The sequence below is a fragment of the Halichoerus grypus genome, chromosome 10 (assembly GCF_964656455.1).
Source record: "Halichoerus grypus chromosome 10, mHalGry1.hap1.1, whole genome shotgun sequence".
Classification (NCBI taxonomy): Eukaryota; Metazoa; Chordata; class Mammalia; order Carnivora; family Phocidae; genus Halichoerus; species Halichoerus grypus.
The window spans coordinates 24,809,867-24,836,200 of NC_135721.1; the positions used below are offsets into that span (position 1 = coordinate 24,809,867).

The 26,334-nt window shown below is 56.3% G+C and overlaps 1 protein-coding gene across 1 annotated transcript; it reads left to right on the plus strand.

The window, feature by feature from the left end:
- The first annotated feature begins 301 nt into the window (after positions 1 to 301).
- Positions 302 to 26,334, plus strand: EHD3 (EH domain containing 3). Its single transcript, XM_036119135.2, has 6 exons — positions 302 to 1,206; positions 9,947 to 10,123; positions 12,909 to 13,006; positions 20,331 to 20,743; positions 21,396 to 21,560; positions 24,144 to 26,334. Exons 1-6 carry the CDS (start codon positions 980 to 982, stop codon positions 24,669 to 24,671), a joined length of 1,608 nt encoding a protein of 535 aa, XP_035975028.1. The 5' UTR covers positions 302 to 979; the 3' UTR covers positions 24,672 to 26,334.

Consider the following 26,334-nt stretch of genomic DNA (forward strand, 5'->3'; position numbering starts at 1 on the left):
TTCACCCTAGATCTAGCAAAAAGTTTGGGTATTGACAGTTGTGGTCATTTTGTGTAACCTGATATCGGATTCTTCTTTCCACGCCCCAAGGAAAATGTTCCCAGATGCTAGAGTACCTGTCTTCCTAAGGCATTGGCCTCGGTAACTAAAGGAAAGGCTAGGCTATTCAAAAGCAAGGAGAGGGTGGAGCGGGTCAGCTCTGTCTTCACGGCTGTCCCTGAGAGGGCGCTGTTCCCAAATCAAACCTCCAGAGGCCCGGACCGAAATACCGGAGCGTTCCCACAGGACTCAGCATCCCTCCCTTCCCAGGCTGCGGTCGCTGGTCCCCCGCGCGGAGCGGCTGCCCACACACATGGCGGCGCCCTGCTCAGCTTCTCGGCGCCGGGCCCGGCTGGCCTTGCCAGTACTCGGGGACTTCCTCCGCGAGCCCGCTTCCTGCACGGCTGGCATTTAAACCGGCGCCTGGGGCTGCGGGCTGCGGCTGCGGCTGCTGAGCTGTCCGCGGCTGGGCCACGCCGCCGCCCCTCCTGAGCCGGCCGGGCGCGCAGGAGCCGAGCCGCAGCATCCGCTCGCCGCACCGGGGCCAGGGCTGGAGAGGTCGGGGGAGAGGAGGGGCAGGTCGGGGACCCGGCATCGCACCCCGGCATCTGGCAGTTTCTTTGCAGGTTTGACTTTAATTTCCAAGATCGCAGCCCTTCTGCCCCGCTCTGATTATTTCTCCTCCCCACCCCGCCTTGGCCGCTGCTGGCAGGGGGCGCTGGGCTGGGCCCCAGGAGCTCGGGCCGGGTGCGTTCCCGCCGCCCCAGGGACCGCCCCCCCTCCCCGCGCCGCGCGCCCGGCCATGGTGCGGCCGAGCCCGGCGCTCGCGTGAGGCGGCGGCGCGGCTCGGAGCTGCGGGCCGGCCCTGCGCCGCCTCTAACCCCCGGGAGCCGAGGGCGCCGGCCGCGGGGCTGCGCGCGGGGGGCGAGCGGCGGCCGCGATGTTCAGCTGGCTGGGTTCCGATGACCGCCGGCGGAAGGACCCCGAGGTCTTCCAGACGGTGAGCGAGGGGCTCAAGAAACTCTACAAGACCAAGCTGCTGCCCCTGGAAGAGCATTACCGCTTCCACGAGTTTCACTCGCCCGCCCTGGAGGATGCCGATTTCGACAACAAGCCCATGGTCCTGCTGGTGGGCCAGTACTCCACTGGGAAGACCACCTTCATCAGGTGAGCCGGCCCCGGGGCCCTGGTAGCCCACCCCGCCGCCCAGCGCCTACGGCCTCCGTTCACTCCTGGGGGCCCCTCCTGCCTGGGGACAAACGGAAGCCTTCCGTGGAGGGCGCTGAAGACATTCTGCTGTGTGTGTGTCCAAAGCTTACCTCCCCCCTCCCCCTCATTTCACTGCTGGTCCCCCACCCCTTCCTACCTAGTGCCTCGCTGCTGGACTTAGCCCTTGGCTCCAGAGGTCGGTTTGAAGAAGTTCAGGGCCATCCGTATTCTCCCCATTTTGTGGATGATGAAACTGAGGCCCAGGAGGCCCAGTGAGACAACTCCTGGTCACAAGAGCACCTTAGGCTGGTTGGGGGTGCCTCACACCCTCACTTTTTAGGGGCAAGCCCTTCATGGCCAGGACCACCTCCCTTGCCTTCTAAAGGGCTCAGCCACTCACGTGGGGGTTTTGCAGCTGAGGAGGTGGGCTGGGGACTCTGTAGCCCCTGCTGGGGCAGGGTCACTGGTCCTTTTTATCAGTTTCCTTCTCCGAGCAGAGTTCCTACATAGATCTCTTGGAGACTGGACAGAAGCAGTGTCAGAAGCATAATGTTTTTTTCTTTTCCCTTGTTTGATCTTAATGGCTCAGTAATAACATTAACGTCTTTTAGAGGTGCAAGGGACATGGGCGGGTGGGTCTCATCCAGCCCCTTGACTTGGCAGGTGTAGAGGGGTTAAGTGACCGCCCGAAGCCATGTAACTGAGTAGGAGGCCCACCTGGGATGCTGAGATGCATGGGAGGAGATGCTTGGCTAAATGCCCGTGGCGCTGAGAGTGAGTCATCTATTCCCTTGAATTACAGAATCCTAGGGCCAGAGGGAAACTCAAGGAGTCAGCTTGTCCACCCTGCACTCAGAGAGGTCTGTACATTGTCCACCAGAGTGACGACCATCTTTCCTATCTTTCCAGGACAGGCCTCTCTCCAGTCCTCAGTCCACACAACCCCCAAGGCCAGGCGGTTTCCTTTGGCCTCATTTACAGTCATTGCCAAGCTATTGCAGGTGCTTTGTGGCCCTCTGTTGAGTCGGACTCCTGTAGTGTGGCTACGGGGGCAGCGGCCCCCAAAATCAGTGGTGCTCATCTCCTGCAGGAGGTTTCAAAGCAGGGTGCTCTTGTTTCCATTTAGATCAAATCTTGTTTCCATTCCAGTTAGCTGAGCACCTGCAACATGCAAAGCACTGTGCTTTGTTCGGCAAGGAGAGCAGAAAAGTTAACAGTCTGGTTACTAATTTTCTAGATACTAATTTTCTCTGACACCAAGCTTGTACCCAAGCATTCTGGGAGCAGGGCTTGCACCATGCTAACACGTCATGTCTGAACAGAACACCAGATCGGTGTTGCCTTTGTGGGGTGGACAGCCTTGGGCTCAGCGGCTTTGAGGGGCTGAGTGATTTTTAAAGAAGTTAGGTGCCGGGGGTGGGGGGTGGGAAGCTACCGGCTTTGGATATCTTATGTTGTTAGAATGACAAGGGCTCTTAGCAAAGGATCTGATCCATTGCTTTCTTAACTTTTTAAAAGGTTAATATATCCTTTGAAAATCTGTCGAAAGCTGTGGCCCTATCTTTAGGAAAATGCACATCCATGTACACAAAAATGCACAAATTGACATAGAATCTCAGAGCGAGAACCCCTGATCGAATCCATTTCCCTTGGTTCATGAAGCAGCCTTTGCTGCCAAAGCACTCCCGGAGCTCCCTAGGTTCTGTACCAGGTTTCCTTTGTAATCCCTGTCCTCCAGCTGGCCTGGTTTGTGCCCCACGGGAAGCGCAGGCCATTCACAGATGGCTCGTTGCCCTTGCACCAGCCCTCCCTAGCCCTCTGGACACACCTGGGTTATAACTCCCAGGACATTATGTAGAGCTTCTCCTTCCGGTAGCACCAGATCTTACAACTGTGCCTTAGCTCCCTGGGGGGCCTCGCCTGGGGTGGAAGCTCCTGGAGGCTCCCAGGAAATGTTTACAGAATGGGAGGGAAGGTGGGGAAAGGCGAGTGTCTGCGGGAGGCAGGATCCTGGAGAGGCAGACGTAAGTACCTCTTGCCTGAGACACTCTCCTGGCTTTGCCTGAGTCACGCTGGCTGTTAACTGGGTCGAAGAGAGTGGCAGAGTCGAGCTGCCATAGATTTTTCCTTATTTGAGGGAGACAGGAAGGCTGGGAGAGGCAGATCCCTCGCTTTCTTATCCTCCAAGTACAAGGGTTCTCCCTCCCCACTCATGTAGTAACTGAATTTAGCTCCAGCATCAAAAGCCATCCCCCCCTCGAGGGAGAGTCCAGCAGCAGGGTAGGAGGGGTTGGAGCATGGGGAAGTCCTCCAAAACCAAATTACATATATTCCTCCTTTTCATTAAACCCACTAAACAGCTATTTTTCCTCCCACTGGAAAACGTAGACAAGAATAAATTTGAGGAGGAAGAAAAAAAAAAAATCACCCATAAGCCCACGACTCAGGGGAAACCATTTTAAATATCATGTATATAGATAGATATAGATATTTATATATCTATCTTTCCAGTGTTTTTAGCTATTTTATAACACAATTGAGATCATGCCGTAATGTAATTCTGTGTGCTAATTTATTTCACTTAGAAAAGGAGCATTTTTTCCTGTAACTTTAAAAATCTTGGTAAGCATTATTTTTAAGAGCTGTATGATATTTCGCTGTATGTGTATGCAATTATTCATTAACCAGCCCACTTGTTTTGGATGCTTTAGGTCATCTCTAATTTTTTGCTATTGCAGAATCACTCTGAATACCTCTATGCATGTTTTTCCACACATTGGACTGTTTTCTCAGAGATTCCCAGAAGTGAAATCACTGGGCCAAAGGTTGTACCGTTTCGTTGCGTCTTTAAATTTTTCTGCTTTTTAATTTGGATGTTAAGAATCCTATTTCTGAGTTGCTTTCCAAGAGAGTGAGTTGATGCAACACCCCTTCCCCAGAGCGAAGAAGGCCCCCCCTTGGGGTAGCCCAGAGTGCCCCCCGCCCTCTCCCGCCCCTGCTGCTTGCTTTGAGCACAGTGATTCGCAGCAACTCCTGTCCCTGGACTGAACCTGTGAGGGACGTTTCCCTCGGAAACAAAGACCTGCCTCTTCATTTCCTGGCCCTTGGCCCTCTGCCTCCCGACTGCCCATCCACTTTCAGTTATAGGTACTTGCCACGGCATCTATTTCTCGTCTCAGGAAGAACATGCAGAAAGGGACATTCTTCTAATAACTAATTAATGTGCTCTGATCTCTGCCTGAAATAACTTCCCTGGCCTGAGGCCCGGCAACCCAGAGTAATAAAATAAACAATAAATTGGCCTGCTGGCTGCTGCCTCCACACAGCCTGCCTCTTTGGGGACAGTAGCTCTGTGTCCCTCTGGCCCTGGCAGCCCTCCTCAGCCTCTGCTGTGTGCCCCCCTTCATTCTTCCTCTCCCTGGCCCGCAGCCTCCCCCCCCCCCCCCCCGCTCCCTTGCACACGTGGCCCCCTGGTCACCAAGGTGCATGGCGGGCGGTCCCAGAGCCTGGGGCTGGCCCAAGCGCTCTGGTGGGCTGGGAGGGAGGCCCGGCCGCGGCAGAGCTCAAGTAGAGGACCAGGGGATGGAGTGTGCGGCCTGAGGCTGCCAGAGCGAAGCTGCCTGGGCCTCTACAGGGAGGTCTGGGCTGGTCGTGAGGACCTGAGGCCCTTCTACAATGGGACTCAGACTCTCAAGTATGAGCACGGGCTGAGGTGGGGGGGCTCCTCAGTGGGCCCTTTGGACCTCCCACACTTCTCAGGGAGCTCTCTGCGTCCTCCCACGAAGGTGACTCAGCATTTGGCTGGGTTACGCCATCTTTCCTCACAACCCCGACGTCTCCACTGCCCAGGCCTCATCCCTGGCTTTACAGCATCTCCACCATGTGAAAGATGATCCTCCAGAAAGCCAAAGGACTAGGGAAAGGGGCCACCGTTCCAGGTCTACCCCCTGACCTCTGCCGGGTCTGTCCTGCCACCCACAGTCCCTGCAACATCTCACTCCTGTCCTCCCACTGTGGTCAGTGGACGCCCTTCTGTCGGGGCTGTGTTCTACTGGTCCCTAAGTGGGGGTGGGTGGGACTCTGCCCACCTCTTACAAGACCTGAGTGTTACTCAAGGGAGCAGACAGCCCTAGGCCAGAGGAATGAGTCCACCTGCCTCAGGTCTGGCTTCAGATCTGCCTTGAACTTCCGGTGTCTAGAGGTCATCAGGAGAAGCATTTACTGGCAGGAGGGGACCTCTGGAGAAAGGCCTCCATCCCATTCCCATTGACAGTGGGGTAAGGCCATGGAAAGAACACAGGCTGGCTTAGCTGAATCCAGGCCCTACCAGTACTGGCCAAGAGACCTCGTCAGGAAGGCCTAACCTGTCCAAACGCCAGCCTCCTCATCTCTGACGTGAGACTAGCAGCAACCACCTTGTAGGGTCTCTCTCCCGATTAGGAAGGGAAAGAACCAATGTAGCACCAATTACATTGCAGACACGGCGCTTGGGGCTTTATCCTTCACTCTCCTCTTTCTAGCTGATTCTCTAAGCAGAGGCTTAGAGGCTGGCCCTCAGGAGGGTGGGGGGAGCTCTTGTCCAGCCCCACCCACAGGTGGGGGAGGGAAAGGGGAGGGAAGTGAGGGAGTGGAGGATCTTGCCTCTACCTCCAAGGGCTGAAGAGGAGTGGGGAAGGGGACTGTGGGCGGTGCTGGGTCGGTCGTGGACTGGGCAGGCGGCCTGTCACAGGGTGGGCACAAGAAAGGGAGGCTAGTGGGCCACGGGGCTCCTCTGTGCTGAGGTCACTTTGTCCCATGGCAGAGCTGATTCAGCCCGCAGCATGGCCATCAAGGGTCTCCCATCTCCTGTGTTACTTTGTGATTATGAGGTGCTTTCCTGTGTCCCTAAAACCTCCTGAAACAAGTATTACCCAACAGAGTATTACTGTTTTTGTTTTTAAGATTTTATTTGAGAGAGAGAGAGCACGCATGTGCAGGAGCAGGGGGAGGGGCCGAGGGAGACGGTGAAGGAATCTCAAGCAGATTCCCCACTGAGCAGGGAGCTCAGCATGGGCTCAATCCCAAGACCCTGAGATCATGACCTGAGCCGAAATCAAGAGTCAGACACTCAACTGACTGAGCCACCCAGATGCCCCAGTATTACTGTTTTGACCCTGTTTCAAAGCTAAGAACCCAAGGCTTGGAGAGACCAAAGATACAGGTATACAATACAAATACCTGTAACACAGAGCAGAAGGTGACCTGTGCATTCAGTCTAAAGACACGCAAAGTAAGAGCCACAGCCCGAGGTCTGGCCCAGCTGTTGCGGACGTGGATACTTTGGAGGCAGACTGGGTTAAGATTCTTGGCTCCCTGCCTTTACCCTGGATGCTTAGGTCACCAGTAAAGCAGGCCACATGCCTAGATTGCCAGCCAAGCAGGACACACACAAAAAATGAGGGAAATGCTAGAAAATAATTTGCTTTAAAAGATGTGAAGAAAAATTGTCCTCATGGGAAAAATCAGAATTGCGTGGGACTTCCTGGCACCTCTATTACAGTGTAGTATTTATTAATTTTGCATTGGATGGCCAGGGGGCGGCGGGGGAGCTGTACCAAAATCTTTTCCACTCCTAGCCCCTCTGAATATTGTTCTTTGGCCCCAGAGGGGGGCCGCCTCTCTCTCAGTTCGCTCACCTGCAGCACGGAGTAAGGCCGCCATCCCACGGCACTTCCGGGGCTGATGAAGAGACGGCATTCGGGGGAAGGTCCCAGAAGGACACCTGCCACACCACTGGTGCTCGGCCTGCCCGTCCCTCTGTATTCTTGTGTGGCCCCATCTCAGCCACTCCCACCCAGGCTTGAATTACCTTTTCTTTTTTTACACTGCTGTGGGAATGCTTTCGCCTGGAACAGAGGGAATCTGTATCACTGCCCATGGAGAAGCAGCCATGAGATCCCTCAATAGCTTTTTCCTTTCTGGACACAGTGGTGGCTTTGTTAAGGGGGCACTCGGTGCTGCAAGCCCTACCCAAATGTCCCTGAGAATTTACCCAGCCCTGGGTTCTCTGCCCAGCCCGACTGTGTCCCCGGACCTGCTGGTGGCTTCACTGGATTCTGTGTTTCTCCAGGCCCATGTGTGGTCAGCAAATTGGGGGTCACGTGGGTTTAGCTGAGAGAGCAGGACAGCAGGCCCAGTCGCCAGGCCCTTGCTTGGCCGCCTGAGGCTGTGGCTCTGGAACATCCTGGGAAGTGGACCCTGTTGTGCTGGGAAGCGTCACCCTTTTTTCATCGGCTGGTACACCGCGTCTCTCCTGGGGCTGTAATCTGAGGCGCCCATGTCCGGAAGATACTTCGTCACAGCATTTGGCCCTCTGCAGGCTGGGCATTCCTGTGTGTCTCGAGCCTGTTTCTTTCTACCCGTCTGTGTGTCAGCTGTCCCCGGGGCCTTTGATGACATCCAGCACCCTGCTCCAGGCTCAGACTCACAACCGCCACACGCTCTGCTGGGAGGGCCCTGCTAAGGCTTCTCCCCCAAGCACACGCGGGACAGGTGCCTCCCCTCCCCCCACCACCACAGGCAAGAATGCACGGGGCTTCCCGGGCAGAGCCGTGACTCTCATAAGGCAGCTTCAGGTTCCAAGAAGGGCCTTGGAGAGCCAGTGGGCCTGGACCTGCTCTGGTCACCCATAGCAACCACTTCTGGGTGCTGCATCCCACTCGTGGAGACTGAGCTGTGAACCCCAGCGGTGGGTGTTTATGGAGATGAATACATTCCTGCGTTTGTGGGCACCGAAGCCTAACTTTCCCCCAAGGCCTGGCCCCTGGCCAGCCTCCTGCCAAACCATACTCCTCCGTGGCCTTCCTGTCCCATTCCTCCTTCTGGTCCCCTGTGGGGCTCAGCCCTTTCCCGTTTCCTGGTCCAGGGACCTAAGGCAGGAAAGGAGACCGTGCATGTAGTGGTTAGGAGCATGAATTCTCAAGTCCGAGTGCTGAGGTTCAAATCCTAGCTCTGCTCTTCACTGACTACATATCCTGGGGCACATTGTTTGCCCTCTGTCTCCTCCTTTTCACAATGACTGGGAATCTCGGTGCCGGTAGTTTAAGTGCCTAAGTTCTGTAGCTGACATGACCCTCGGAACACCCCATGAGGTGGGTTTTCTTATTAGACCCATTTGATGAGAAAAATCATAGTGCTCACATCCGAGATATGAAGATGAAATGAGATAATCCCTGGAAAGTCTAGAACAGCGTCTGGCACATCACAGGTGCTTAATAAATCAGAACTGTAATCTCCCCTGTCATGGAGGAAGGGGGTGAGTTTCCCTTCTGAAGGGCATATCCCTCATGGTTAGAGAAACAGGTCGCTGGCCCCGGGCTGCTGAGATTCCCTGCCTCGCCACTGAAGCCCTGAAGAAGGTGTGTTTGAGAAAGCCAGACGTGCTGTCCAAGTGTGCACCTGTTGTCATTTATTCTCATCACAACCCAAGGGCCAGCTCTCAAAATGGTCCTCTGATGGGAGAAGATCCTGCCCTCACACCTGGATTCTTGGGCCGTCCTGGAGGAAGATGAGGGGCTTCCCAGGGCAACTGAAAACCCTCCAGTGCGGCCAGGGGTGACCTCCTGGGTACTGGCTGTTTAACTTGGAGACAGCCACATAACGCTACTAAGCCTCAGTTCCCTCAGTACCTGCCTGTAGGGCCGATGTGAAACCCGAAGAAGATAATGTTCTCCTAGTGACCAGTGTGATGTCTGGCAGGTGGAAATGCTACTGAATGTCAGTGGTTGTATCAGTGAAATGGGAAGGTTGGTCTAGAGCAGGCTGTCAACCCGGGCTGCACCTTAGAATCAACAAGGGAGTTCCTAGAAAGGACCAGTGGCCAGGCCTCCCCCCTCTCCCCCCAGCCAGCAGAGCAGGACCTTGGGGGTGGGGCCTGGGCACCATTAGCTGGAGCTGGATGGTAGCTCGAATGCACCACCAGGGCTGAGGACCACTGGTCCAGGAGGCTTCCACCTTCCTTCTCTTCATTCTTGGGCTCACCATGTTTGCTCTTGACTTCTAAAAGGGGCTGTGGAGAGGAGCAGGGGCCTTGGGCTCTCCCTTCCCAGACCTGGAGAAGAGCAGAAAGAGACACCTGCCACCTCCAGCCACAGCCTAGTCCTGACACTAGAGGGCGAGACCAACAGTCTTAGATGGGATGGAGACCGACTTTTCACAGTGGGCCCTTCACGCTGTATGATGTGGGAGGTGTTTTTATATTTTATATTAAATGACTGACTAACCAGATAAAGAAATACAGACCTATGGAAAGCCATCAGAGTCTATGGATGGTCTCATTCTGACCTTGACTTTGTGCAGGTACTTGAGCAAGGGACCTTCGTTGTAAAGTCCACTGTACTCTGCAGGATTCAGTCTCAACCCGTGCTTATTGCTGAATCCAAATCCTGCTTCTCCCTGCCCCGCCCCAATTACTGATTTCGGGGAGGGAAAAAGATAAAAACCAAGAAGCACAGATTAGATATTTTAAATTCAGCTAATATCCCACTTCCTCCACAGAGGTCTTTGGATTCCCCATCCGTGGAAATCTGTCCCTGCCATGAAATGTCATTGCTGTTCACCTGCCCTCTGCCGTGACTCGCATCACCACCTGCCCGTGGCAGAGGTGCGGCTTTGCTCTGCGAACGGAACCCCTGCCTGATGGCTGTGTCCCTTCCGCCAGGTACCTCCTGGAACAGGACTTCCCCGGCATGAGGATTGGGCCCGAGCCGACCACTGACTCCTTCATCGCTGTGATGCACGGACAGGTGGAGGGGATCATCCCTGGGAACGCGCTGGTGGTGGATCCTAAGAAGCCTTTCAGGAAGCTGAACGCCTTCGGCAACGCCTTCTTGAACAGGTGCGTGCTCTGAAAACACTCATCCTAAGCGTTCTCTCCTCTTCTTCTTGCAGTTTGAGAAGGAAGGGACGGCGTCTTGGGATCCTCAGTGCCTTCTCCATAACCACTGTCTCTTGATTGTCCCTTTCTTGCTGGGAGTGTAACTGAGTCAGTCACCACTGATTAGGGATGTAGGAATCTGGGCTAATTCCTCCTGATCGTGGAGCTGGGAAGGATACACCAGTTAAATCACATCCCCCTAATCTGCACCTCCCTCCAATAAAAGCAGAGAGGGCTGTACCGTGTCGGTCCCAGCTCTCTTCTATCCAGTTGACCGTTGAACAACACGGGTGTGAACTGCGTGGGTCCATTTACATGCGAATTTTCCACTGTGCGGTGTAGGTTGGGGGGATGGATGCTCCTCACCCCTTATTGTTCGGGGGTCAGCTGGACTACAGAGGGGATTTGCATCCAACTGGAAGGAGGTAGAGGAAGGTTCCTCTCTGCTCCTGGACATTGTCTTTACTGGATGGAAGGAACCCGGGGCTGAAGGCGGGAGCGCTGAGTGTGAGTATTGCCTCTCCTACTACACTCACCGTGTGACTTGGACAGGTCACCTCTCCTCCCCTGGGACAAGTGTAAGCCTGCAGACACCAGGGTCGTTGGGTCCGTTTGAGGAATGAAAGCTGTAGGGGGTGCGTGGCAAGCTGACCCTGGCTTCCCGTCATTATTCTGCTTCACCAGGACGCATGCTGACCCCGATCACCTGGTGCTACAAATGCACACCACAAGCTTGTGTGCGCATTGCACCTGAACAGTGTGACCTACTGCCTCTAATAGGAGGTATGTAGAGTGAAAGCAAGGGCGATGGGCTCTGCCTCAGACGGTCCTGGGTCAAAGTCCTACCAAAGAGCACCATGCATCTTAGATTATCTAATGTCTCTGTGCCTCACTTCTCCCATCTGTGAAATAGGGTAAGAGAAATATCCTTCTCCAAGGCAAGAGGACTGATGAAGCCTCTGTGGAAAAGTTGGCATTGGACGTGGGTGTTCAATGATGAGTGAAATGATGCTGAAAGGGTGGGGGAAAAGGACATTTTATGTAGAGAAAAGTGGGGGGAAAAACCCAACAAGCAGAGAGGAAGGAAAGAATACGGCTCGCTGCAGGAGCCCTGGGACCGGAAGACAGGGCGCTGTGAGGCTTGAGCTTGTCTCCAGAGGCCCAGGAGCTGAGCAGACCCTACCAGCTCTTCCCTGTTCTCACGTCCCTTCACAGCCAAGTTTCCACACTTCACCTCCTCACTTCTCCCTGTTTCCCCATCACAGCACCCGTGGGAAGGTCACCCTGACCTCTCAGTGATCAGGGGCTGTGGACACTTCCCTCCCTTTCCTTACCCCGCCTCTCTTGGCTATCAGTCCCTCTCGACCCCTGTTCCCTCTCAGCTCCCTGGCCCTCCTCCTGCCTCCCTGGCCAGGCCCTCTCCAGTCTGCTCTGTCCCCTTTCTCTCTGGCTCCCGTGCCCTGGTGTCCCCCTCAGTGGGGCCCACCCTCAGCCCCCTGCCCCTGTTACTCCAGGAGCTCAGCCTGGGGGAAGCCTCAGCCACAGCCCCTGCCCCAGACACCAGCCCCGTGCACCTGACCACCTGGTCACCAAGTGTCCGAAACCCAGGTCACGCCAGCTTCAGCAAAATGAGGAATTTTTCGTAGACTACTTGAATGGGCCATAGAGCCTAAGGACCAGAATGAGGCTGGGCCTTGGGAATAATGGAAGCCATGGGCCTCAATAGGACAGGGGCTTTGTCATGGACTTTCCCACCCCATGACCTAGTCCAGCGCCGGGCATGGGGCAAGCCCTCCACACATACTTGATGAACCGAACTGGGCTTGCTGACAACCATCCTATCTGACTGAGTCACTCTTTTGCTTAAAATGTTCCTCAGCATAAATGGGTTTCTGTTGCCCTCAGTATAAAATCCGAATCTCTCAAGGCCCTCGTGAGGAGGCTGGAGGGGCCTCCGCCTCCCTACCCAGCCCCACCCTGGCCACTCCAGCCTCCTCTGGGTAGCCTCCCCTGCTGCCCTCTTCCTTGCATCTCTGGCCTGCTCCCCTCCCCTGCATCTCTGCTGCCACCTCACTGGGCAGCAGGGCCCAGTGTACCGCAGAGAATAAGACACCTTATGAGTTTCCACCAAAACTGGCATCTAAGAGAGAAGGCTTGAAGTAAGAAGGACCTAAGTTAGGTTTACCAATTTGTATTTTGAGACTTCAGGATGCAATCCTAGAAATATTTCCTTTAACAAGGCTTGACCGCTATCTTGATAGCAGGGCATCTGGAAGCCCAAATAAATATTCCTAGGTGGCACGAGCCATTCATGAAGGCCAGCTCCCGTGCCTCCTCTAGGAAGCCATGCCTGGAAGCCATCTCTCCACCTTGGATTTCCCGAGCCCTTCCCCTGACCTCCCTCAGAGCACTGGCCCCATTTCACCCCATACTGTGGTTGCCCGGGCCACACCTCCTCTCCCCACGAGGCTGTGCTCCTTGGGGGTGGAGATTGAGGTTTGGACATGTTAGGGTCCCTGACAGTAGGGGTTCACAAGTGGAGGACTGCAGCTGTCTCGGGATCACCCAGGGAGCTTCCTCAAAATACAGCTCCTGGGCCTAGTGCTGGGGCTGAGTCTGGCCCGGAGCCTGGGAGTCTGCATGAGAAGGCAGCTAGGCTTCTGCACCTCCGCCCCAGGGCTGGGACGTGGGAGGGTGCGTGAGAGCCAACGAGAGGACAGCGCATCCTTGCTGTCGCCCCATGCAGGTTCGTGTGTGCCCAGCTGCCCAATCCCGTGCTGGAGAGCATCAGCGTCATCGACACTCCGGGCATCCTCTCTGGAGAGAAGCAGAGGATCAGCCGAGGTAAGCGAGGCACCGGCTAGGATTGGCTCTGGCCCTGTGCTATGTTCTTTCTGGTATGTTCCCTTGCTTCCAGCCTATGAGATAGACCCCCAGTCCTTGCTGTACCTTGATGAGCTGGCACTGCTTCATGTGCTATGTGGAACGATCCTAGGCAGGGGGCAGAGGACAGTTCGGGCCTCGCTTAGGAGACAGCTGGCCTCAGTCTTCTCATCTGTAAAAGGAGACATCAACATCTGGCTTACTTCATTGGGTTTATTCATTCTGCAAGAGGCACGACTGTGGGCCAGACCCTGGTTTGCTTCTGAAGTTCCCATAGTCCCCGGCCTGGGGAGCTTGCTGTCTGCAGGGAGGGCGAATGCCTGCAGAGAGCTTCAGCCCGGGAACGTGAGGATGGGAGCACGCTCTGGGGCGGGAGAGTAGGGACCTGGGTATGTAACAGCACTTTGAGAACTGTTCACCCCGGACAGATATGGGGCGACTGCTCACTGGGAGGTCACTGGGCACGGCAGCGAGGAGACAGAACACGGGTGCCAGACGGCCAGCAGCTAAGCCTGCCTCTGCCACATCCTAGCTGAGCGAGCTCGGGCAGGGTTCTTTACTTCAGTGATGCACCCGTAAAATAGGGGGAATTGATTCTATCTACCTTCTAGGGTTGTTTGAGGATTAAATACAGGTACACAGCAAGCTCTGCGGGGCACATAGCGAGTGCTCAGGAAACCTGAGTAAACAGATCATCATCACTGGTCTTTTCTAGCTCTAGAATGCTCGATGATGCTGTCCAAAACTCACGTCGGCTCCTGGCCGCCCACCCCAGCCTCTCCTGCCACACCTGCCGTGTGCCCTGGGTAGCCCCCTGCCCTTTCTGTGTCTCTGGCAAGCAAAGCAGGGAAGCCGCTCCCGCCCCAGTCCTGGAGCTAGGAGCTGGGCTGGAGCCAAGTCTGCACGCAGAAGGCAGCCTCTGGGAACAAAGGGCTTGGGACTGGCAGGCTTCTCTGGGCAGTGGCCTTAGGTGACTGTCTACTGCCCTCCCTCATGGGCCTTGGCCCGCTGCGCTCTGCAGCCAGCCCAGATCTGTCCTGCGGCATGTCTGGGCCAGCGTGATGGGGCCCGGAAGCCCCCTCCTCCAAGGGCATGACCCTCATGGGCCGGCACCTGCTGAGTCCCAGGCTCCTGGGCCCCAGGGAGGAAAGCCCACTGCCTCGCGGGCAACAGGCCAGTGCCCCCATGGCTGTGCCAAGGAGGCCCATGTGCCTCCTTGTGTACCGAGCTCGGCCCTGTGGGGGCCACCATGGCCGTGTGAGTGGGCGCAGCCAGGCCTGGCAGCGGGTAGATGGGGAAGACAGCGGGAGAGGCCCTCAGGTCCACAGCCCGCTCCAGGGCCTGAGGACCCTGGTCTGTCCTGCAGCAAAGACAGAGCCGGTGCCTCAGGACCTCATTCAGCAGCAGGAGGGACGAGGGCCAGGCCGAGGCCCCAGTAGGAAAGCCCTGCCTCCCCCGCCCCCCATTTCACTGAGGAGGTGACCCCTGGGACAAGGGGGGGAACGAAGGCAGCCAGGCAGGAGGGGTCCGTGTTACCACACCGTGTAATCAGCAGATATCGATGGAGGGAGTCTGGGGAGCCTGGGCTCGGGCTCCCTACCTCTGGGCTGTCTGGCAGTGCAGGGGCTGAGGGGGAGCTTGTCTGAAGACCTAGAACCCAAGGCCCTGGGAAGAGAGGCTCGCCTGCCCTCTCCTCCGGGCCTTCGTGAGCCCCGCGGTGCTCGGTCCGAGCCCTGTGGAGAGGAGGCTTGGGCGGCTCTCTGTCTGGCTTCTATGTGTTTCCCTAAACACTCCCTCCCTCCTTACCAGCCCCTCCCCGCCGCCACCCCAGTTTCATCGGGGGTCCCCCTGAGTTTAGGCCTAAAGGAGCTTCACTGTTTCACACTGGCGGCCTGGGTCTCCTCAAAGAAGGCTCAGGAGAGCCACAGCTTCTCAGTCTGAACCGCCTGGGGGTCAGGAGGGAGCCGGGGGCGGGGTCACATCATGCAAGGCCATGCAGCCTGACAAGTGGGTCCAGAGAGGACTCTGGCCTCTAGGGTGTTTTAGAACTAGGATGGGTCCTAACAGGTCACATTTTCTCCCTGAGCCTGTGTCCCCTTGTGTGACAAGGGTTAATGATACCCATCACATGACCTCGTGAGGTTTACAGATGGTAATGAAAACACAGACATCAGCTCTGGGCCTGGATCACAGTGAGCTCCCTTCTTTCCCCATTATCTGCCAGCTAGGGCTGCCTGTTAAACACTGCCGGGGTGATCTATGTGAATGGCCTCCCTTGCGGTTGTACAGTGCACGGCCTGTGCAGCTGTATGTGGCAGCCCTGCTTCCAGGGACATCTGCCCTCCTCAGCTCCTGTCCCATTCCATTCTTTTCCTGTTCTTGTATGTTCTCTCCTGCTTTCATCTTTGGACCTCGGGGGCTGCCCTTGGCAAAGTTGGTTGCTTGGTTTTCTTGCCTGTCCTTCCTACCCCTTCCTACCCCACACTGACCTCTAGAAGTGATGGCCCCATGAATGGTTACATAAGCCAGTTTGTTCTCTGCCTTCCTGAGTTCATACTATAAATGCAGCTGCTGACAAAAGCCGCCTGTGATGAAAACCAGAGCGGGGAGCTGGGCACTGGCACTGTATTGCCAGCCTGGGGCAGTGCTGCCCTCCGCACCCCAAGGAGCCTAGGGATGGGAGGGCATCGGACACCCTCAGATATCAGGAAAGTTTCCAGTGTGCAGAGCCTCTCCCATCCTTGCTCACAATCAGCCATAGGACCTAGTAGTTCCAGTTTCTGCCTACACACATGTATACCTTCTCATCTACACACACCCACACCCCCTCCGACCCCACCACACACACACAAGCGAGTGCACGGAAGCAAACGCTCTCCGTATGGCTTCTTGCCTGGGGCCCTCCAAGCTCTGGGTTTGGCTGCACCACAGATACGGTGCTTCTTCCCCTCCCCAGCCAGCTCAGGACAGGACAGGGCCCCGTGGGGAGTCCGGCAGACTGGGCACTGCACAAGATCACCAGGCAGAGAGGCGCGTAGAGCCTGAAATCCAGCCCATGCTCCATCCACTGAGCTTCGCACCAGGTACAGTGCTGCGTCACCAGCAAAAAGGGGCCACATTATCAAATCTGCACAGAGCTGTCTCTGGCCTGGTGGGCCCAGGGTGCCACATGCTGGAAAGTGAGCTGTTCCCGAGGGCTCCCCAGGCCTCAGCCTTCATGGGAAGGAGCCCTCCAGCCCTGAGCTAGAGCTGGAAAAAGTGTGGTCCTTTCTCAGGGTGTGGCCTCTCTGCCCAGGCCTGGGGGGAGGGGGGTTTAGGGGGAGAGAGGAAGCAGGGGACATCCGGGAACCTGAGTCCAGGAGGTCCCAGGCCAGCACATGTCTCTGGATAAAGATGCACTGGGACGGGCAGCAGAGGGGCAGGGAGCCGGTTCCTGGAAGTGACAGGATGTGCCCAGCCCCGGGCTCATTACTGGGAAGAAGCAAGGATGCAGCCGAAGTGGGAGGGCTCCGGAAGCCTGAGTGTCCTCACACTTGGGAACCACATTTCCTGGCTCCTTCTCAGCTGGAAATCCCCGCAGGCCCCACCTAGAAAAGCCACCCCTCGGGCGTGGAGCTCACATCCCTCCAAGGGGACCCCTTCCTGTACAGGTGAGCTCAGCGGGGCCACAGCAGGTAAAGCCCACGCCCAGGCCATAAGGCTGGAATGGGAACTCAGGTCTCCTGATTCCCAGTGTAGCGGCTTTTGAGCATATTATCATCTCCTGCCCAGGAAGAGCGCAGGGAGTGGAAAGGGGGCAGACTCTCATCTGCAGTTCCCCTGGGGGGACCTCGGAGGGTCTGCATTGGTCCTTACAGCCTCATGTCCCTGGCCCGTCCCTGGACTCTGACCGGAGCGGGGCCCGCACTTAGGGACGTCTGGGCCCCAGAGTTACACTGCCCACATGTGGCTGTGTGGGGGGCATCACGCGGGGCCAAGCAGCCGAGTCCTGACACCCGTCACAAGGGCTCACCGGCAGCCTCGTGGTCCTCGGAGGCCTGTGCGGCGTCTGCCTGGCCGCTTTCAAGGTTACCTCTAGGAGGCACACAGTGTGACATCTGTTCCTCCCTGTCATCTGAATCCTTCCCACATTTTGAAAATTGAAGCACTCTTATTTCTCTTTTGCTAAGATGTCTTTAAATCTCAAAAGAGATCTTTGGGGATGAGATGGGACCTTTCATGCGCTCAGTCCTCTGAGCTCCAGCCTCACACGTGACTCTGCCTAAGAAGGGAGTGTGGACAGGAGGCAAGGGCCTGGGTTCCAGTCCCGCCCGTGTGAGCTTGGCCAGCCCCGAAGCTCTCTGTCCCCTCCCTGCCCTGTAAGATGTGTGTGCCCCGTGTACCTCCTGGCAGGTGGACACTTAGGAGGTTCAAATGGATGGTGTGGCTGAACATACAAAGAAATATGCTGTCAGCTCTCTTGTATTTCACTGCAGACTGCAGGAAGCCCGTGGGTGATTGAAGAGTTGCCTTGCTTACTGTGCTTGTCTCATTGATTTCCTCTTGCCTGGCATTACTTAGAAATGCTTTCTTTCCCGTCCTCTGGACCCTGGGGGTTAGTGGGGAGAGCCTCAGATCCCGCAGTCTGCCTGGTCTCTGGGCCTGATGCCTGCAGATCAGATCTCTGGGCGCCAGCAGACTGGCTACCCATCAGCCCAGGGATTCCGGGACGGCCAGCTTTGCCGCTCATTCTCTTAGGGCTTGAGTCTCCCTCCAGCTACGAGTTCATATGTCGTGGGCCCTTGCGCTGCTGCAGGTGCTCAGGAGCTCCTGCTGGGGGGTCTCAGAGCCATTCCGGAGACCATGTCAGGGAAGGGGGCCTGTCACCCTGGAAGTTAGGGCAGAGCCTCCAGACTGATCCAAGCCCTCCCTCTACTCTTAGATCCTATTGCCATGGGCTCTACCACTGACCCCTTGTTGGTCAGGTGTTATTCTCCCCATTTTACAGCTGAGAAAACCAAGGTTCAGATTTGCTAAGGCCACACAAAGAGTAAATGAGAGACCTAGTCCCATGCCCTTTTCCAGCCCGTGCCTTTCAGATGCTCCCATTCCTGGTTGTGCATAAGCCCAGTCCCGAGACAGTGACCTGTCCTGGAGGCTGCTAGGTTCTGAACAGCTGGGCGCAGGAGGCTGAGCTCCACAGGAAGGCCACGCCCTCACTGCTCGATCCTCAGGGTCCTCACAGCCAAACCTGGGGAGAAGGCGCCTGGCGCTGCTAACTTCGTGATTGGATAGCACCTGTCAGAGCACACAGAATTCACAAAAGCGGGAAGGTGAATGGGAGGCCTCTGGGCTTATAAAATCCCCGAAAATCTTCCCAGAATTGTCCGCCTGTCCTCAGTCCCCAGAGCAGACTTCACACAGGCACCCCAAGGTGAAGACAGAGCCCCACCCCGAGCCTCCTTTCTCCCTGTCCTGCAATGGCTTCCTTGTGTGTCCCCAACTTCCATCCTGCTGTGCTTTCTGCCCTCCACGTCTAGTCTTAGAAGCAGGGAGAAGAGAAGCTCAGAGATCTTCCAGTCCAGCCCCCCTGCTTTGACAGGCAAAGAGACCAAGGACCAGAGACAGAAGGCTATTTGCCCAAGAACACACAGCTAGTTAACGGCTGACCAGAAACCCAAAGTGGGCTTCCCAGGCCAGTGCTCCTCAGGTGACCACTTCAGAGCAGATCCTGAGTACACCGAGGGGCACCTCCCCCAGGCAAGGGGATAGGAAAGGGCAGGGGGCAGTGCTGCTTTTGCCCCTCCCACCCCGAATTGCCCCCACTCCCCCTCAAGCCTTGGCAGCTGAGCCCCTTCTTGCATGGCTGGTGCCATCAAGGAGTGGAGAGAGTTGGGGTTGGGGGGAGCCTCTTTTCTCCACAGCTTCTCTGGTCTCTTTGCTTTCCTGAGCCCGTGGAGGGGTGGTAAGAGGGCCTGACTCGGGATGGGGGGGACATGAGCTCTGATCCTGGTTCTGCCCCCTCCCGCCACATGGCCATGTGCACTCTCTGAGCCTCCCCTTCCTTGTTGGTAAAGTGCCAGGCTCTGGCCGCCCAGCCGGTAGGATGGGCTGCTCTGGGCTGCTTACAGGGGCAGCAGCATGCTCTCAGGGCCGCCCTGCCGGCGGCCTGCACACCACAGCCACAGTCCTGTCACGCCAGACTGGGGAATGAGCCCTGCTGCCCTCCCCAGCTACCAAGGAGGGCAGGCCTGCTGGGTCTGGGCTCCAGAGCAGCGAAGCTGTGGCCTGCTTCCCAGGGTGGGGCTTGGGGCAAGGGGATCGGGTTGTCCTGCGTCTCTGAGCCCTCTGGCCCCACTCCTGCCCACAGCTCTGAGGGACTGCCTTTGGGAGGTGAGAGCAGCCCTCCACCTGGCTGGGCTGAAGGGAAGAGTAAAATAGCCAGGCCTGGGAGGGAGGGGCAGAGGGGAGCAGGGAAGGGGGTGCAGGCAGCAGGCTCACCTGAAGCAGGAAGGCACAGGCCTCCTGGACTCTGTGGGAGAAGCTAGCTGGGCCTGGGCCGAGGGGAGGGCAGGGCAGGGCAGGGAGGCAGGGAGGTGGCCAGGTGCAAGACAGCTGCCCTCCGACCTGCAGGGAGCCCAGGGCCCAGGTGGCCCCGTCCAGTCCTGGCCCCTGCCCCTCAGTGGCTATTTGACTGTCACCTCATCTCTGAAGCTGTTTCCTCCTCCGGAAAGTGGGAGTGGGACTCCTCACCCTGCCTATCTCACAGGGGGCTGTGGGGGTGAACGTCTTGCCAGCCGGAGCAAGCACTGAACTCGGGATTGGAGAGCTGGGTACCGTGCTCCAGCGGCTGCCTCCTATAAGCAGGGTGGTCTTGGCTGAGTCACGGTGCCACAGTCTCTCGGTGGCACTGACCCAGCCCCTACCTCGTTGCTGGGCACAGCCTGGCCCTGAAGCACTTTCCTGAGCCCCGTCCCTGAATGGTGAGGGCCCCTCCGCCTGAAGAAGAAGACTGCATGGGAACAATGATGTTAACAGCAACTACGTGCTGGGCTCCGAGTGTATCTGGTCCTTAGAATTCCATGAATTAGGCGCTATTAGTGTGCCCGTCTACAGGTGAGGGAACACTGGCTCAGAGACACTGAGTAACATGTTCAAGGTCAAATAGCAAGCATGTGGAGGCGCGGGGACTGGAACCCAGCTCTGACTCCCAAGACTGTGTTCTGTGCACGGCGCCTGGCTGCCTCTGCCTGAACCCCTCCCTGTGCCCCGAGCCCCCCTCCTCCTGACTGTCCCTCTGCCACAGGGTACGACTTCGCGGCTGTCCTGGAGTGGTTCGCCGAGCGGGTGGACCGCATCATCCTGCTCTTTGACGCCCACAAGCTGGACATCTCTGACGAGTTCTCCGAGGTCATCAAGGCCCTTAAGAACCACGAGGACAAGATGCGGGTGGTGCTGAACAAGGCGGACCAGATCGAGACGCAGCAGCTGATGCGGGTGTATGGCGCCCTCATGTGGTCCCTGGGCAAGATTGTGAACACCCCGGAGGTGATCCGGGTCTACATCGGCTCCTTCTGGTCCCACCCCCTTCTCATCCCCGACAACCGGAAGCTCTTCGAGGCCGAGGAGCAGGACCTGTTCAGAGATATTCAGAGTCTGCCCCGAAATGCTGCCCTGCGCAAGCTCAACGACCTCATTAAGAGAGCCAGGCTGGCCAAGGTGAGGCTGTCCCCCCAGGAGATGTGCAGGTTGGGGGTGGGAGGGTCAGCTGCGAGAGTGGGGGGCTGCCACCCGCAACCCTAAGCCATCGCCTGCCCGCCTGATAACGTCCTCGAGCCCTTGCTTCATGGGCACGAGCTGTGCCCACTCGGGCAGCTGGGGGCAGGATAGCCTGGTGGTTATGGTCACAGGCCCTGGTGTCAGGTGGCCAGGTTGGAGCCCTCCTCCACCGTTCTCGAACTGTGGATCCCGGCCCTGGGAGGTCTCCCTGTGCCTGTCTCCATGGCTCTACAATGAAAGGGTGGGAGGACAGAGTAAAATAAGGAAAGGAGCAGCCTCCATCACAGTGCATGGCATCCTCAGAGTGCTCTGGAAATGTTAGCTGTCGTCGTCATCTTCCTCCTCACCAACCCCATCAGCAGTATTACCATCCCTAGTCCTGCCTTTTACCTTAACCTCCCCGTAATCTCACTCTTCCCTTGTGATCTAGGAAAACAGCTCCCCGCTGGAAGCGACAAGCGAGGGCGAGGGGGTGAAATAGGAATGACTGCAGAAGTAACAGCAGGAGGGATTCGTGGGAAGAGATGGGTGAGAGCCACACCCTGGAGGGAAGGAATGGATCTGAAGTTTTCTCTCTGCCCCTATGTGTCAGGTTCACGCGTACATCATCAGCTCCCTGAAGAAGGAGATGCCATCGGTGTTCGGAAAAGAGAATAAGAAGAAGGAGCTGGTGAACAACCTGGCTGAGATTTATGGCCGCATCGAGCGGGAGCACCAGATCTCCCCTGGGGACTTTCCCAACCTGAAGAGGATGCAGGTAACTGGGGCTCTGGGGCTCCAGGGCAAGGGACAATGTCACGCGAGCTGGCCGAGCGGCCTGACAATGGAGAAGGCCAGTCTTGGCTGCCCCAGATAGAAGCTGACCCAGAATTCGAAGGCAAGGAGATGGCCCCAGGTCTGCCCTCCCTGCTGGACGGCCAGTATCCCAGCAGGTGTCATATCTGGGCCCGGGGAGAACACAAAGCCCCAGTGCTCCCAGTGAGACAGGGGCATCCATGATGTTTGGGGCCTGATACCTCCAGTGTAGGACCTCTCCCCCATCATGGCCACCACAGGCTTGGAGTCCCCAGGAGGCCCTGTGAAATGGGAGGGTCTCCAGACCCTCAAGTGCTTACGTCTACTCCTGAGCTCCCACTTGGGAGCAATCTGGGACACAAGCCACAGAGAAGCAGAAGTCTGCACAGGAGCTCGTCATCTTAGGGGTACACCATGGGCCTCTGTCATCTTAGGGGTACACCATGGGCCTCTGTCATCTTAGGGGTACACCATGGGCCTCTGTCATCTTAGGGGTACACCACGGGCCTCTGTCATCTTAGGGGTACACCATGGGCCTCTGTCTTGGGCCAGGGGCCGTAACGCCTGGTTTCTCATGTTATTCCCCAAAGCAGTCCTCTGAGGGAGACCTTTTCATCCTCCTTTTACAGATGAGCAAACTGAGGTTTACAAAGGTAATTAACCTTTGTAATTAATTGCTGGCAGTTTTCTGAGAGTGGTGTTCACACAGGCTGCTAGTAGAAGAGCCTCCCGGCTGTCCCCACAGTCCAAGCAGAAAACCACCACACCATACTAACTGGATCCTCTCTGAACCTCTGTCTCTTCTTCTGTAGTCTGAGGCTCCAGAAGCACCCAGTTTTATAGATGTTATGAGCATCCATGCGATAATGTTTGCAAGGTGCTTAGCACAGAGCCTGGCATGGACTATGCTCTTAAAATGCAGCGTCCAGTTAGGTAAGACGTCACCCTGGGGGTAGCTGACTGATGAACACCAGGGACCTACCTATGTGCACAATCTTTGCAACATCTCATGGTTCTATAATTATTTGAAAAGAAAAAGTTTCTAAGAAGTAGAGAATTTTTTAAGAATAGCAACAGATGTAGTAGTAATATTGTTTGTGCTCCTGCTGCTGATTTTGATCTTGGGCTTGGGAACTTGTTTCTCAGTGTAAGACTGGGGGTTCAGAACGTCAGTGTACTTGCAAATAGCCATTTTTAGTTTCCTATGTGCTAAAAGAAAGAAAACAAATAGACGTTCAAAGTACACATTTGTCCATGTATCCATTGATGCCCGTAACCACTTACCAGGAGCCAGTTACTGATTTCAGAATCACTTGAACATAATTCAGGTTTGCCCCTCAGCTGTGGTTTACAGTATTTCCCACTTTTAGCCTCTCTTTCTGTTAAGAGTGTCATGATCTGCAAGCCAGCATTTGAGAAGTGAGAAGATAACATTTGAAAGGGCCCATCCAGGGCGCCTGGGTGGCTCAGATGGTTAAGCATCTGCCTTCGGCTCAGGTCATGATCCCAGGGTCCTGGGATCGAGTCCCGCATCAGGCTCCCTGCTAGGCGGGGAGTCTGCTTCTCCCTCTGCCTCTGTCTCTCTCTCTCTCTCTCTGACTCTCATGAATAAATAAATAAAAACATTAAAAAAAAACAAAAATAATAAAAGTAAAAAAAAAAAAAAGAAAGGGCCCATCCGACCCCATTTCTAATGTGAGGAATCCTTTCGCATCATAAATGATTTCACCTTCTCATCTGTTTGCCAGTCCCACGTTAGGATCTGTTGTTAGGGACGCTGAACCAGTCACGTAAATGGCCATCCTGGCGGGGCATGTGTGGGGTGATGGGGTTACTCACCGCGCCCCCTGGAAGACATTAGGATGCCTGTTTGGGAGCCCACCAAACACACCTAGCTTTGGACGGGCTGGGACCTTGGGAGGTTCTGCCCGGAGGGCAGGAGGAAGGGCTTTTCTGCTCCTGCCCTGCACACCCCCACCCTCCAGCCCCCACTCCCCTCCCAGGATCGGCCCTGCCTTGGAACGGAGGTGAGAAATGCAGAAGCTAACACTCGCTCTTGAAATTCAGCTGTGGGTGTTTTCTGAATTTTTCTGCAGTGAACTCAATGTGCTTGTCCCTGAGGCTTCTGCTGTGCCCAGGAACCACCCTGGATAAAGCAGAGAGACGCACAAGCCCTGGTCTCAGAGAACAAAGCATTCAGGAACCACCCTTCAGTAGCCAAAACTAGCTAAAGAGACATTTCATTGTTTTCTAGAACATTAAAGGGAATCCAGATAAATGGAGCAAACCAGTATTTGTTCAATTTCCTTTTCTTCCCCAGCCCCTGCACCTGTTCTCTCCTGCAAAATTCCACCCAGAGCCAGTGTGCCTTTTTTTCTCCTCCTCTCTCACCTCTTCCAGTATTTCATTATTTTGTGATCGGCTTTTTAGCCTCCAGAGCTGAGAACATCCCAGCATTCGCAGAAGGCGGCAGCGTCCCCAGCAAGGGGAAAGCTCTCCTTCCCTGGTCTCCTACCCCCACTTTCTTTTCTCTCCCTCTCCCCAGGACCAGCTACAGGCCCAGGACTTTAGCAAATTCCAGCCCCTGAAAAGCAAGCTGCTGGAGGTGGTGGATGACATGCTGGCCCACGACATCGCCCAGCTCATGGTGCTGGTGCGCCAGGAGGAGACGCAGCGGCCCGTCCAGATGGTGAAGGGCGGAGCGTTCGAGGGCACCCTGCACGGCCCCTTTGGGCACGGCTACGGGGAGGGTGCCGGGGAGGGCATTGATGACGCCGAGTGGGTGGTGGCCAGGGACAAGCCCATGTACGACGAGATCTTCTACACCCTGTCGCCAGTGGACGGCAAGATCACAGGTGCCAATGCCAAGAAGGAGATGGTGCGTTCCAAGCTGCCCAACAGCGTGCTGGGCAAGATCTGGAAGCTGGCTGACATTGACAAGGACGGCATGCTGGATGACGAGGAGTTCGCACTGGCCAACCACCTCATCAAGGTCAAGCTGGAGGGGCACGAGCTGCCCAATGAGCTGCCCGCCCACCTGCTGCCCCCATCGAAGAGGAAAGTGGCTGAGTGATGGACGGAGGAGGTTCAGGGCAGGCAGGGGTTCGAGGAGATGGGAGAGGAGGAGACGCACATACATACACACACACATACACACACACATACACACTCGCACACGCAGATCTTGAGAACTGCACTGCAGCTGAGAGGCGCAGGGTCCCCCAGGCTTCCAGTCTGGTCTTTGGACACATCACCAAGTTCTCGGCATTGGTAGAAGCAGAGGAGCGCTCCCAGGGCCCCAGGTTCAAGCCCAGATCTCCATGCTTCTTTCCTTCCCATCTCCCACCACCCGGAAACCTGCCTTCTCCCATAGAGGCAGTTCGCTCGCCCATGGGTGGCCCACCCGCCTCCACATTCCTAGGCTCAGAGCAGAGGGAAAAGGCTTCTCGCTTAATCGGCACTGCATTGTTTTCAGTGCTGTCTCCCTCTCTTTGGCTTCCCCATGGGAAGCAGTGCTCCAGGGCTGAGAGATGCGAGGGAAGGGGCTGCTGCAGGGGGCAGGGGTGGTGGGCTGTAGAAGGAAGCATCCTTGGCCGGGTCCCGGACTTGAAGAGGCATGGCCCTGAGCTCTGTGCTTCCCCAGGCTCAGACTCCATCTGCCAGCGCAGACCAGTCCTTGAACCCTACCCCTACTTCATGTCAAAGAATCCCAGACCCTGAGAGAAAAGAGAACAAATTAGCAGGGAAGAAGGCAAAGAAATTGCCCCAAATCCTCAACTCAAAGCCAGTCCAAGTGGCTTTGTTCCACAGATTTTGTGAGGTTCATGTTTTTCTCACCCAGCCCTGATGCTCAGACCCTTCTGCCATTGATCCAGCCCCTCCCATGTGCCGGGAGCTGTGGGGGGCGCTTCACATACATTATCCCATTTGGCCCTCACCACCCCCTAGGAGGTAAGCCTCAGTCCCGCCCACTTTGCAGATAAGGAGCTTGAGACTCAGAGGAGTTGAGGTGACCTTCCCAAAGTCACAGAGGTCACATGCAGTAGACAGAGGATTCAGAGCCAGAGCCTCAGACCCTTCCTTCTGCTGTGGCCACGCGTGCACGATCCCAGCATTGCTAGCCGCCGCCGCACCACGGGGAACAAGCCGAGCATGCGGGGCACACCTCAGCCTCCCAGGGCAGGCTGCTGAGGGAGGAGGGCCAGCCGGCACTTGGTGCGCCATCAGTCTGGCCATCTGTCCCATCACAGAAGCAAACCGTGCCATCTGGCTACGCAGCCCACGTTCCTAAAATCATAGAAGTCCGACAGCGCCACCGGGAGAGCGGGCTGGCCTGCCGGAGGCTCTTGGCGCCTGAATCATCCCAGCTCAAACGCAGCCACCGGCTCTCATCGCGTGGGACCTCGTGCCAGTTCTCGGAAGGCTAGCGTGAGGGGTCTGAGGTCTGGTCCCTGGCAGGAGCCCCGGCGACTCGGCAGCGTCCTTGGCATACCCCAGCCATTCTCGGTGCCCTACGCCCTCCTTCATGGTCTCTCCCTTGGCTTGCTTTGTGGCCACTGAACCAATCACTTTGTATGCTGTACTCCTACTGTGATGGAAAATAGAAACAAGTATAACTTATTTTATATCTATGTTCAGACTATATAGAGAATATTCTATGTATCTATGATGTGCTTACTACTGCAGTGCATTTGTCATTAGGATTCATGTTAATACAGCACATTTATCCTTTGGTA

Excerpts from the sequence above, each read along its gene's own strand:
- EHD3 (XM_036119135.2), top strand. The coding sequence starts at position 980 with ATGTTCAGCTGGCTGGGTTCCGATGACCGCCGGCGGAAGGACCCCGAG. Across the intron at positions 1,207-9,946 it reads GGGAAGACCACCTTCATCAG|GTACCTCCTGGAACAGGACT; the intron begins GTGAGCCGGCCC and ends CCCTTCCGCCAG. Across the intron at positions 21,561-24,143 it reads CCAACCTGAAGAGGATGCAG|GACCAGCTACAGGCCCAGGA; the intron begins GTAACTGGGGCT and ends CCCTCTCCCCAG.